This window comes from Ursus maritimus, unplaced genomic scaffold (genome assembly GCF_017311325.1).
Source record: "Ursus maritimus isolate PB19 unplaced genomic scaffold, ASM1731132v1 scaffold_4, whole genome shotgun sequence".
Taxonomy (NCBI): domain Eukaryota; kingdom Metazoa; phylum Chordata; class Mammalia; order Carnivora; family Ursidae; genus Ursus; species Ursus maritimus.
Genome location: NW_024426552.1, coordinates 8982046 through 8995686, shown reverse-complemented (window position 1 = coordinate 8995686; position 13641 = coordinate 8982046). Strand labels below are relative to the sequence as shown.

The window sequence follows — 13641 nt, the reverse complement described above, 5'->3', positions numbered from 1 at the left end:
ACAATGCTGCTATGAACATTGGGGTACAGGTGCCCCTTCTTTTCACTACATCTGTATCTTTAGGGTAAATTCCTAGTAGTGCAATTGCTGGATCGTAGGGTAGCTCTATTTTTAACGTCTTGAGGAACCTCTGTACTGTTTTCCAGAGTGGCCGCACCAGTTTGCATTCCCACTAACAGTGTAAGAGGGTTCCCCTTTCTCCGCATCCTCACCAACATTTGTTGTTTCCTGCCTTGTTAATTTTAGCCATTCTGACTGGTGTGAGGTGGTATTTCATTGTGGTTTTGATTTGTATTTTCCTGATGCCAGGTGATACGGAGTATTTTTTCATGTGTCTGTTGGCCATTTGTATGTCTTCTTTGGAGAAATGTCTGTTCATGTTTTCTGCCCATTTCTTGACTGGATTATTTGTTTTTGGGGTGTTGAGTCTGATAAGTTCTTTATAGATCTTAGATACCAGCCCTTTATCTGCAACGTCATTTGCAAATATCTTTTTCCACTCTGTAGGTTGCCTTTTAGTTTTGTTGACTATTTCCTTTGCTGTGCAGAACTTTTTATCTTGATGAGGTCCCAATAGTTCATTGTTGCTTTTGTTTCCCTTGCCTTTGGAGACGTGTCTAGCGAGAAGTTGCTATGGCCGAGGTTGAAGAGGTTGCTGCCTGTGTTCTCGACTCTAGGATTTTGATGGGTTCCTGTCTCACATTTAGGTCTTTCATCCATTTTGAGTCTGTTCTTGTGTATGGTGTAAGAGAGTGGTCCAGTTTCATTCTTTCACATGTGGCTGTCCTGTTTTCCCAGCACCATTTATTGAAGAGACTATCTTTTTTCCATTGGATGTTTTTTCCTGATTTGTCAAAGATTAGTTGACCCTAGAGTTGAGGGTCCATTCTGGGTTCTCTATTCTGTCCCATTGGTGTGTGTGTGTGTTTTTGTGCCAGTACCATACTGTCTTGATGATTACAACTTTATAATAGAGCTTGAAGTCTGACATTGTGATGCCCCCAGCTTTGGTTTTCTTTTTCAACATTCCCCTGGAGATTTGGGGTCTTTTCTGGTTCCATACAAATTCTAGGATTATTGGTCCCAGCTCTGTGAAAAAAGTTGATGGTATTTTAATAGGGATTGCATTGAATGTGTAGATTGCTCTGGGTAGCATAGATATTTTAACATATCTCAATATCATAAAAGCCATCTATGAAAAGCCCATAGTGAATATAATTCTTAATGGGGAAAAACTGAGAGCTTTTCCCCTAAGGTCAGGAACACGACAAGGATGCCCACTCTCACCACAGTTGTTCAATATAGTACTAGAAGTCTGAGCCTCAGCAATCAGACAACAAAAAGAAAAGGCATTCAAATTGGCAAAGAAGTCAAACTCTCATTCTTCGCAGATGACATACTTTATGTAGAAAACCCAAAAGGCTCCACCCCCAAATTGCTAGAACTCATACAGGAATTCAGCAACGTGGCGGGATACAAAATCAATGCACAGAAATCAGTTGCATTTCTATACACTAACAATGAGACAGAAGAAGGAGAAATTAAGGAATCGATCCCATTTACAATTGTACCAAAAACCGTAAGATACCTAGGAATAAATCTAACCAAAGAAGTAAAGGATCTGTACTCTAAAAACTACAAAACACTTACAAAAGGAATTGAGGAAGACACAAAGAGATGGAAAAACATTCCATTCTCACAGAAAGCGTTTTTTAGACAGGCCCACAGCCTCATTTCCTGCATGAGGTCTGTCACTCTGGGGGAGGAGGAGCTCTTTTAGGGAAATCCTTTGTTTCCAGAAGTGCTCTGAATCTACTGCATGCAAAGCATTTTTCAAATGGTGATTCTAATCTTCAGTTTTAATACTTGAAAAATGTTGGGGCGCCTGGGTGGCTGGCTGTCTGCCTTCCGCTCAGGTCATGATCCCAGGGTCCTGGGATGGAGGGTTGGGCTCCTTGCTCAGCAGGGAGCCTGCTTCTCCCTCTCCCTCTGCCTGCTGCTCCCCTTGCTTGTACTCTCTCTCACTGTCTGTCAAATAAAGAAATAAAATCTTTTTTTAAAAAAAGACTTGCAAAATGTCTGTTTAGAAATTTTCTTTAAATATCATTTAGGAAATACTTTATTTTCCCTTTTAATCCTAAATATTAATTACTATTTATCTTGTCCTCTGTCTTCTTAAAAGGAAATTTCATGTTCCCCAAGTCTACCTCATCAATGCAGATTTCCTCCTTGGCTACAGGGTCTCTTGGGATTTTCATCATATTTTGGGTCTGCAGGGATCTTACTTACCTCCAAGCATAGAGCAGTTTGAGCTTTGCTTTTCTGATTCGATATATTTCTCACCCTTCATCGACACACTTAACTAGTGTCCTTGTTTGCTTTGGGGACAATAAAGGGCATTATCTGTAAATGAGTGGGTTTCAGTGGATTGTTTTAAAATGCATCTTCTCTCCATCTCGAAGTCTTGTGCTTCATTTTCAGTTTGTGATGATAATAAGAGGTGTTTGCTGGCTGCTTACATTGCTCTACTCTTTGTATGGGGTGTCTCGTTTGATGCTTGCAGCTCTGTGAGGTGCCATGATCTCCATTTTTATAGATGAAATGATAGCCAGAAAGTTTAAAGAATTTGCCTTGTTAGCAAATGGTGGAATAGGAGTGCTAGGCTCTCACCCCCAAGCTCACATATTAAACCAGTATTATAATATTTCAGTCTTGTTTGTTTGTCTAACCTCAGTGTGGAAGCACTTGTCAAGTGCCAGGCTCTGTGGAACGTGGCTTAGCACAATCACTCTGACCTAGGCACGATTTTAGCCCCGTGATTAGTGGTGAAAGTGATGCAGACGGAATGACGCCCCTGACCACCCCAAGGAGAGGCTCTCAGGGACTGTCTGGCCACATCCTGACCCTAGATGAGGAACTTAACTTGGCTCACAATCTCTCGGTGGCTCTGCTCGCTTCTGAACTTGTGTGCTTTGATCTAGCTTGACAACCTCATGGGTGAAAAGAAAGGTATTTTCTTGTAGTTTTAATTGCATTTTTCTTACCAGGAACGACAAGCAGCTTCTCATTTTTCTAAGTACGATCTGTTTATATCCTTTGTTTTTGCTGAATTTTCAGGTCTGACAGCTTCCTTTATCTTTCTGCCTTTCCCTCAACAGCACTGAGCCCCTTTCTCAGACATGCCGTGTTTGCGTGGTTTAACACAGACAGCAAACAATGAATAATCCATTCCACATTTACCGGTCGCAGCCTCAGTTCTTGTTACGTTTCTTTTCCTATGTCTTTTTTCGAATTAAGTTAAGTCACACATTTAAATGAGAAAGAAATAGCAAGCAGCCTCATTCATTTGGAATGGACCGTTGTGGTTCCTTGTAATTGCGTTTATGTGGGAAGAGGTTTATCAGTCAGGATAGAGAGGGTTATGCCATGGTAACAAACAGTCCCTAATCTCGGTGAGTTTTATATGGTTGAGCTCTGCCTCACTGGGTCAGCACGTGGTTTCTGCTCTGTAATTTCTCAGGGAGCCAGGCTGGGAGGGGCTTCAGCTCAACCCACATGTCCATGATCTTAAAGTCAAGAAAAGAGAACCCAACGAGCTTTGAGTTGTTTTTTAAAGGCTGTGCCTGCGTGACTCATATCACTCCACTCATCCCACTGGCCAGAGTCAGTCATGCTGCCACACCCAGGTTCAAAAGGGTAGAGAAATGGGATTCTGTACATGCACAGCCCAAGGAAGGCGAACGCTGGTGCGTCCCAGGTGACCACCGCAGTGGGTGTGCCCCCTCTTTTCCACTTCAAACAGCAGAAGTCCTTAGAGTACACTGAGCAGTATGAGAGTGGGTAGTGAGTTAAAAAACAAGTGCTAGGGGGTGCCTGGGTGGCTCAGTCGGTTAAGTGTCTGACTCTTGATTTCAGCTCAGGTCATGATCTCAGGGTTCATGAGATCAAGCCCCGCATTGGGCTCTGTGCTCAGCATGGAGTCTGGTTGATATTCTCTCTCCCCCCATAAATAAATAAATAAAATCGTTAAAAAATTACTTTGTTGGTTTTTCCTTTGTTTTAAAATATCACACTTTTTTTATATAATGTTTTAAGGTATTTTTGTTGATGACCTCTGGTTATATGGAGGTTTTTTTTGAGGTGCAGGTTTACTGAATTTGGGGGTTTTGTCAGGCTTCCGATGAAAGATATTATTTTCCTTCCTTTCCCTTTACCTCCCGTATAACCTCTGTGTATGTTTTAGGGGCAGGATCACATTCTTTGTTTATAAAAAGAAAGCTGTCATGGCCTTAAGACCATATGGTCCAGGGGCCAGTAGTTGGGAGACACAGATAGAATGCAGTTGGCATCACACACATCTTATGACATTCTTCCAGAATGCCTGCTTTGTTTTAGGCTCTGTGCAGAGTGCTGAAAACCAGAGAGGGGAAGACAACAGACCCAGCCCTCAAGTTTCTCCCCCCCAGGTCAGGCCCGGAGCTGACAGTCATTAGGACAGTTGTAAATCGGTGACAGATGTGCACATGGAGTCCAGGGCAGGAGTAACTAAACACGCAGGTTGGGGCACCCTGCCAGAGCAGGGACCATTCTGCCTCCAGGAAAGGGGACGCTAAGTCTCATGTGAGGAAAGTTAGCCAGGTGGACAGGAAGGAGGGTGGGCAGGGGGACAGGGAGCACAGGCAGGAATCACAAATGGATCTGTGTTGCTACAAAGTTTGAAGCTGAAGTATGAAGAGGTGGGGGCGGGGGGGTGCAAAGCAGGCAGGAGTCATGCTATGGAGGCCTTGGAGTGGCGTTTTAAGAAGCGTGGACTCTACCCTGTAGGCTTTGAGCAAATATTTGCGGGTTGTTCCATAATGACACTTTGTATTATAAGATTGAGTCAGGAGGAGCCACCCAGCCACAGCACTCTGCCTGTGGTCACTTGAGGCCATGCAGAATGGCATTGATCCACTCGCACTCCTGACCGTGTTTCTCAGGTACCACACATACCCCGGCGGCTTTAGCACAGACAAGGCCTGTGTCTGGCTGGCAGAGGCCTGGCCCAGGACTCCTGTTGCTGCATCCCAGCAGGGTAGAACATTTCTCCTGTGGGATGTGGGTCCTTCCCACCCAGCAGGATCACCAACTGCTGAAGATGCCAGGAGTAATGGCCTAGAGGTGTCCCCCCGCCCCCATTTCTTCTGGGGTGACCCCTCACTCAGCCACCTGGCCGTGAAGCTGAGCTGGGAGAATGATGGGGATTAGTCAGATCTCTTCTCCCCGAGTGGATTCCAGGGGCTTCCCCAGCGCACAGACAAGGGTTGTCTTAGGGATGGGAGTCACGTCCCCTGAGGAAGTCTGTGTTCTGCTTAGGTTTATGTGTGGACTGGAGCCCTCACCGGTACCCAGGTTTCCATGTGTGGCCGAGGAGCTGGTCTGATGGTGACAGGGTCTCCCTTGCTCTTGATTCTGATGTCTGCCTCATCTCCAGGATTGCTAGCGCTTCGCTTATATGTGTGTCCCTAGAGCCTGGCTCATGACCCCCCGGTGTTCCCCATGCAGGTCCTCTGTCTTCCTTTTGCATCTGCTCGTGTCTTCCTGGCCCTGGCAGATTTGCTTTACTTGGTAAATGTTGCTGCCTTCTTTCTCATGTTTTCCCTCTTGTTTTCTAGGCCTTGCAGAGTAACCTGAGGTATTCCTTATTGCCAAGACGGCTCGTTATCAGCAAGAGGTTAGCTCAGTGCTTGCATCCTGCTTTGCCCAGCGGTGTGCACCTAAAAGCCCTAGAAACCTATGAGATTATCTTCAAAATTGTGGGGACCAAATGGCTGGCCAAGGATTTGTTCCTATACAGGTATAGTAGCTTCCCTACCATGTTACATTCTTATTACCTGAAAAATCCATAGTTCAGTTCATAAAATGAGAAAATGACAAACAAAATAGGGAGTGGTGAGCAACAATTCATCGTAAAGACGCCAGCAGGAGATAACCAGTGCTCGCCTGTGAAGCGCATCCTCCCAGGCCTTTCTTTAAGTGGGTTCTAAGTGGGACCGTGATGGACCTACTGTCTAGATGCCTGCTCTTTGCTGAACGGTACGTCGTGACTGTCCCGTGACAAGGAAGCAGACGTCTGCAGCCCCAGTAAAAACAGCTGGCTGGCTGCTTTTGAAAACTTCCTTTGGCTGGGTGATAGTTGCAAACTTTGGATTCGGTGTCTCATTTATTCCTCGTCTCCCTTTCTTCTTTCCCAAAGCTGTGGGTTGTTTCCTCTTCTGGCGAATGCAGCCATGTCGGTGAGGCCCGTGCTGCTCGGCCTGTATGAGAAATACTTTCTCCCGCTGCAGAAGCTGCTCCTGCCCAGTCTCCAGGCCTTCATTGTGGGCCTGCTGCCCGGCCTGGAGGAGGGCTCGGAGATCTACGACAGGTGGGTCTCATCCTGACAGGTGTGCTTGCATGTGGTGCTGCCGCTTAGGGAGTAGCGGGGAAGGAGGTACAGAGGTCTGCACCCCAGGGAAAGGTGCAGAAGTCGAGGTGATGCTTGACATTGCTGTGCTGGTCTCTGCTTGACCAGATACTGTGTCCTCCTGGGAACTGCCTCCAGTTACAGGTGAGAGTCAGAAAGTGAGAAGGTTTCCCAGAGCCCCACGGTCAGCGAGTGGCAGAGCTGGGATCCTAAGCCACATAGGTCAGACTCCAAAGTCTTCCTTCTTCCCATTACACTAGGCTGCTTCTCAGTCAAAACAGAGCCATGCTTCATGGCTGGCTGGGGCTCGCAAAGGCGATGCTAAGCAGAACAGCTTGACAAATTTCAGCAGCACTTGGGGAAATGTGTAAAGCTCATACGCATAAAAGTTCACGCAGGGGTTATTTTTTGGTCATGCTTAGGAGCAGAAGGAAGCATAAATCCATTCAGACTACTGGGTATACACAGTATCCTGTTTCTCTGGGGAATTATCTCCCATCCTATTAACTGTTCTGAGTGATCGCTGATTAACCTCTGTTAATAGGACTGCTTTAAGAAACCCTGTGCAGCCTGACTGGGAGGTTTAGAAACCTCTGTGCTTGCAAAAGTTTCCATTTGATTGCACCACGTACTGTTCACATTTCCCCCATTCCAGAGGCCCCAGTCACACCGCCTTTGTCACGTTGGCAATGACGGGGGCGGGGGAGGGCTGGGGTGGAATCAGGGAGTCAGTCCAAGGTCTGTTTGGAGTGCTCCCCTAGACTCAGAAACCAAATAATTAGAATGGTTTGAGGGATTGTGGCCAGTGACCAAGGGTACATTTAAGTCATGAGCATTTGTAGTAGAATCGGACAAACCTAACCAAAAATTTGCACTTCAAACATTTCAAGCTTTCACATAGATCAGGTGGTGACTTCCTCCTTCCCAGTGAAGATCCGCCTTTGCAGTGGGTTGGGTCGGTAGGATCCACTTCCTTAGGACGCAGAGTCTGTCCCGTTGCTGTTTTACGCCTGTGGCGGAACACAGGATTGGTAGGTGTGTGGAGGGAAGGAACGGAAGGTCATGTTGGAGTCAGCGAGAGGACCCTTACCAGATCTGTCTTGACCTCTAGTCCCAGGCTCTTTCTACAAGTTCTGGCCCATTCATGTTTCCCAAACAGATCCGTGTATGTGTGTATATAAATGTTTTTTCCATCATCTGACAGAGGAACACATCAGTTCCCAAAAGGTATTGCAGTTTTTTTTAATTTGTAAGAATGAATCACACCAGAAGAGTGTAAATAGTCGTTCTCTTAGTTGATCAGTGAGGGTTCATTTGAACAGTTGCTAAAGTTGCTTAACATGGATTTTTTTGGTGTGATTCCTTGACATCGAACCAAGAGCTGAGTAGAGCTGCATGAATCACCGAGTACATGGAGCTGTGACAGAAAACCAGGCCCCATGTCTGCAGCACCCCAAAGCCATTCGTTATCAGCTCTCCGAAGTGGATGCTGGCGAGGGTTCTAGAATCTCAGAGTGGGTGTGTATGGGCACAGTAATCGGGATGACTGCACCAGAGTCTTTGGTCCCTGTATCCGTGTTAGTTTGAGAGAAGTTGGCAACTCTTTCCTGCCCTAAGTGCTCAGGAGCTGAGGCAGCCACCCCAGCAAACACTGCAGGATAGGAAAGGGAGGGGCGAGGGGGGTCCTCATGTCCCTGTTGGCAGCAAATGCAGAGGGCTGAGTTAGGCTGGGGCCGCTGCAGGCCAGGTGACTCATGAGTTCCCTGGAGGCGCAGACTGTTCCTGGCTTGTGCTTGTCCGTGAACCCTAAGAACGGAAACTCTGGCCAGTGTTAGGACTAACGCTTCACCCTGGCTTTCTAACCCTTGTGTGCCTGCAAACTACTCCTGGGCAGATCTTCTTCTTCAAAGTGTGCAAGAAGTCGCTTCACAGCTGCGTTTTGCTGCACTGAGAAAGTAGGAGTAGTGGGGAGAAAGTACCAGACTCCTCTTCTGAGGATTTGGGGGAAAGGTGACTATTCTCAGAGGTCTGTAAGCAAGCAAAAATGTGAATCAGCGGTTCTCAGCTGGGCTGACTTGTATTCCCCAGGGACATTTGGCATCCTTCTTCGGGCTGTTACCACTGGTAGAGAGGGTGCTGCTGGCATCTAGCGCTACAGGGACACGATTGTCCCCACGACAAAGGTTCATCTGGCCCCAAAGTTCATCGTGTCAGGGTTGAGAGAGCCCAATTTAAATAGTTGAAACATATATACATTTTTAAAGATTCATTGATTTATTTGAGAGAGAGAGAGCGCGCACACGCGCTCACATGCTCGAGCAGGGGGGACGGCGGGGGGGCCGGTTCTAAAATTTTTTTACCCCTCTGGGCATGGACCCAACTTATGGTGTGCAGGACGCTGTTGTCACTGTTGTGCTCGTTCAGATGCTCACACCCCAAGCTCTTTGCTCTTGTGACAGCTTGGCTTTCCAGGACCCTCCACTAGGCAAGTGACTACACGGCCTAAGTTGGGAAAGGCTTGGGGTTCACGGCAAGCAGTCCGTGTCACTTGCTATCCGTGGAATAGAGGAGAGCATGTTGGTGTCGTCTGAGTGAGCTGGTGTTCACAGGAGGCATGAGTATGCCAGCCAGGGCGAGGCAGGGAGGGATGGAAACGGGGGGTTTGGAGGTTGCTGATTGATTCTGAATAGAAAAGATTCGTGTCCTGGGCTCTAAACTGTGTATGCTAATTTTGGAACTTCACATCTGAGTTGATGGGAGTAATTCTTACTTAGTGGGGAGTTACTTGACTCCTAACCCAGTTATCTTGCTCTTCACTGTGCTTTCCATAGCAAAGGCTTGTCATAATTGCCCTTTTGTGAACCATGGCATCATTTAAGTTTTTAATATCTATTAAGTTTTTAGGATAAAATGAGACTTAAGCTGCATTTCTTTAATAAAACTAGCCAGAGCACTCTTGAGTATTGAGGAAGGGATAGCTGAGGTGGCATTTCCCAGATTTCTTGTCAGTGGAACCCTTCTGTGGAACAGCTTGTGGCCAGTGTTCCGTGGAACTGACTTTGGGAATACACTGTTCTGAGCAAAGTGGGATGTGCTATCAAGTGTGTGCGCTGCAGTGTTTGCGGTGGGTTTTATTTCAGCATCAGTCTTCCCCTGAGAGGGATCCTGGAGAGAGGGGAGCAGTCCCGGGGGCTTTTTCAATTAATCTCCTGCTGTAGTAATCTGCCTAGTTCGGGGACATCCTGTCTGCCCAGGGGATAGTGCCCCCTCTGCCCCACCTGCTGCGCCATGCTTCTGCCTCAAATTGGGGCCTTTGCTGCGCTGTTTTCAGAGCTGGGCAAGATAAGCTATATTTGTTTGCTGAGCCTCAATAGGAAATCAGTCGGAATCTTCAGCCACGAAACCCTTCTGTGTGCTTCTCCTAAACATTCGGCTGTTACTCATGCCTCTTCAGTTTTGTTTTTTCTGTGAATATGATACTGTGCATCATTTGGACAGTAAAATTCAAATATTTTATGAGATAAAAAGTTTCAGACTAGCCTTAAAGAGAACAAAATCCACTGTTAAAATAAAAAGGTAGTAGGGGCACCTGGATAGCTCAGTCGATTAAGCGTCTGACTCTTGGTTTTGGCTCAGGTCATGATCTCAGGGTCGTGAGATCGAGCCCCGCGTTGGGCTCCACGTCAGTGGGGAGTCTGCCTGAGATTCTCTCTCTCCCTCTGCCCCTCCCCCCACTCACAAGCTCTCTCACTCTCTCTAAAATAAATAAATAAATCTTTAAAAAAAAGAAGATAGTAGATAATTTTTTAATGAAAAGTCTTTGTATACCTGGAAAGTAAGCTAAAGACGATTTGAGTTGTAATAAAAGGGAAAGAGTGGCGTTCATTTCATGCTGATTTTGAGTGCCAGCTACATGTCTGACAGTCATCCGGATGCTAAGGACGTGTCAGCAAACAGTGCAGATCCGGTGGTCATGGAAGGCGGTGGGGCCCGAGCGACGGCTCTGTCCACCCATGCGAAGTTCTACACGAGACTCTCCGGTCCTGCTCAGAACATCTCCATCGCTCTTCTGTATCTCATAGCTGACAGCTCACATGCACAGACGTTAAACTCGTCTTAGGGACCACTGCCAGGAAGCAGACACAGGATTTGGACGACAGCGGCCTGACTCCAGGAACCTGGGTAGCCCACTGCATCACACTGGGCTACTCCTTCTGTGATGTTTGTGTGTCTTCTTTGCAAACAGGAGACGTGAGGGATGGAATTTTCTTGGGTTTTGAGTCCGTTCGCTCATTCAGTGAAAGCCCCTTGTGGGAATTTGCCTCTGCTGTTTTATGGGCAGGGGCAATCATCAGCCTGGCAAAGCTGTTTTCATTGTTGACGGGGAAGGTGCCTTAGTCAGCTGCATGCAGGCCACTGAGCAGAGGGGAGGCCTGGCTTCGGTCAGCCTCCATGGAAAAAACAAACCCAGATGTGCTGATGACGCTGCTTCTCTTAAAGGACGGACGTGAAGTTGCTGATGGCGTGTCAGGGGAGAGAGACCAGATAGAGATAAGGGACAAAGAAATGTCAGGCATCAGCAGGAGAACTTCCCAGAGCAGGAGTCAACATAGGGGCGTGCTATGGGCAGAGTGACAGGCTTCATGGAATTTGCGTCGAATGGGAGGCCCAGGCAAATTTTGTCCCCAGCGTTTCTAAAGTCAGATGTCCCCTGGCTCTGCTCAGGTGGGGGGGATCTTTGCTATTACCTCAGTCTCCAGTCAGCTGCACCAACCTCTTGAGGCTGATCTGCTCGTCCCCTTTGTGGCGGTGGAACCGCCCCCCCTGCTGAGTCCTGCAGGTCCACAGCAAGGCCATGGGCAGGGATGAATCTCTATGCCACGGTGACACGACCCGTCAGACACTCCTGTTGGCCAAGAAGCCGAACCTCTCAAGGACATGTTTGTTTTAGCAAACTCTGTTTCAGTGACAGCCAGCAGGTGGACAGAACAGAAAGGCAGGAGATGGCAACCACTCAGAATGATGAAGAAATAGGGAGAGCAAGTGAGCGGTGGCTGCTGGGACCGAGCCCTTACAGTCTGTATCTCTTGTCCACAGAACAGATGCTCTGCTCCTGAGGCTGTCCCTGGTGGTCGGCAAAGAGGTGTTTTACGCTGCCCTTTGGGGGAGCGTCCTGGTGAGCCCGGCCATCCGCCTTCCCGCCTCGCTCTTTGTGGTGGGCCACATCAGCAGGGACTTGCCAGGCAAGGAGCAGAAATACATGCTGGGGACGGATTACCAGCTCACGGTGGGTGCTTTACTCCTCACGGGAGCAGAACGGGCCGGGGCAGGGGGGGCGCCGGCTTCCTCATGCACAGGTTTTGTCAGCTGGGACTGCAAAGGGACATCAGTGGAGAGCAGCAGGGAAATGGAGGTGTTCTGGGCTTCCCTCTGCTGCTGAGCAAGATGAGGAGGCGTCAGTACGCAGGATGAAACCCAGAGGGGTGGTGTTTGTTTTTCATATATGCGTTAACGATTCGCATATTCAAATACATATTTGCACCTAACGAGGGCCCTTCTGGAGGCCCTGCCAGGCTTCAGCAGTATGGTTAACTGTGAGCAGCGCTCCAGGGGCCTCGCAGAGTCTGCTGCTTTAGCTAGAACCTTGTTTCCTCCCTGGCCTGTGTCACACTGCTCACCATCCACGTATCAGGTTTTCCTCCTCCTCTGGTCACTGTCTCTCTCAGTCCTTCTTCTGCCCTCATCGTCTCCTCTGTCTGCTCTCAAACCTAGATTGTCAGGATTCTTCGGGTGTCCATCCCCAGGCCCTTTGGAGGGCTGCTTTCTTCCCTGGCAAGGCCTTCTCTTCTCATGACCCCTCTCGGTCTTTCTCTTCTCCCCAAACTTGTGTGTCTAATGGCCTGCAGTCTGTCGCCACCTAGTGGTAGCCTAACGGCTTTGTGTCTCCATTTTCATTGCCCTGCTTCCTTCAGTTTCTGGTGCTTGCTTGGTTGGACCTTCCGACTGGCTCCTCCCCATCCCATCCTCTGCCCATCCAGGCTTTTTTGATCACTCTTAGCTCTTTGCTTTGCTGAAGCATAGCTTTGCTCATACCTATATTGTGCTTGAAAAATATATGGATTCCTCTTGCCTACAGATAAAGTCCAAACTCAAGAGTCTTGTAAGTCCACTCCCAACCCACGAATGCCTTGCTCTCCCTTCAGGCCTTCTGCACTCCCGAACGGACTGCCCCAGCCCGACCTATTGGTCAGCGATGCCACCTCCTTGCTCCTTGGATTCACCCCCCATCCCTTCTCCACGATCTCCACGCACATCCTCCCTGTCCTTCCAGCTCAGCCTTCCCACAGAGTTCTGTTGTTTTTCCCAGTTGAAAGATAGATCTCTCCCTCCCTGCTTCTGAATTCTTATAGCTCTTTCTTACCATTTCTCTTATGGCTCTTCTGTATCATGTGTGTCTATACTTGGAAAAGACACGCAAAATATGTATTGAATTGGTTTGGAATCCATTTAACGGAATGTCTTTGGAGTTTTAGGTTAGCCAGAAGTTCCTGTTGGAACCTGAAGACATTTCTTTCTAGGATCATAGAATTTGAGGTCTTAGAACCTGACCCTGTGGTCCAAGCCTCTCCAGCTCTCAGATGGAACGTGCGAGGGCTGCAGCTGACCGACTCTCCGATGTCACACTGTTAGTTTACAGCCTCCTTGGGAGCTTCCTGGGTGTTACCTGAAACTGGCCATATATGTGGCAGGCAGGGAGAGACCAAAAAGAGAGGCAAGCCGCTCCAGATTGGCAGGTGGCCAGTTTAATAAACAAGAGAACTTACTTATGAGGCTTGTCTTGGGTGGCCACAAGTCCAGTAGATCTCCATGTCGGTTCTGAAGAAAAGATTCACAGCAGCTGTGTTCTCAATTTTGAAGAGGAAGAAAACACTTTATTGATACTATAAAAATATAATTGAAACAGAAAGAAGAAAAGGGAAATCTGTGCATAGGTGAGGGCAGTAGTAAGCAGTAAAGGAGAATAAGACAGCGTTCCATCAAATCGGGTACTTACAACATCCAATCTCAGTAGCTGGGGCAGCCCCGTGGAGACAGCCAGGCCGGAGTCCCGATGGAGAGGCCTGGGCGGAGCATCCTGCCCTCAGCTGAGACTCCCACCTGACCATCCCCATAGGGCCGTATTTAGAGGGCAGATG

General features: G+C 47.9%; 1 protein-coding gene across 1 annotated transcript in view; it reads left to right on the top strand.

Moving 5' to 3' along the window:
- Positions 1–13641, top strand: part of DOP1B (DOP1 leucine zipper like protein B) — a 103469-nt gene that overhangs the window by 27206 nt on the left and 62622 nt on the right. The window contains exons 4-6 of the mRNA XM_040620980.1: positions 5655–5836; positions 6236–6406; positions 11543–11732. Coding sequence (XP_040476914.1) covers positions 5655–5836; positions 6236–6406; positions 11543–11732 — 543 coding nt within the window. The remainder of the gene's footprint in view (positions 1–5654; positions 5837–6235; positions 6407–11542; positions 11733–13641) is intronic.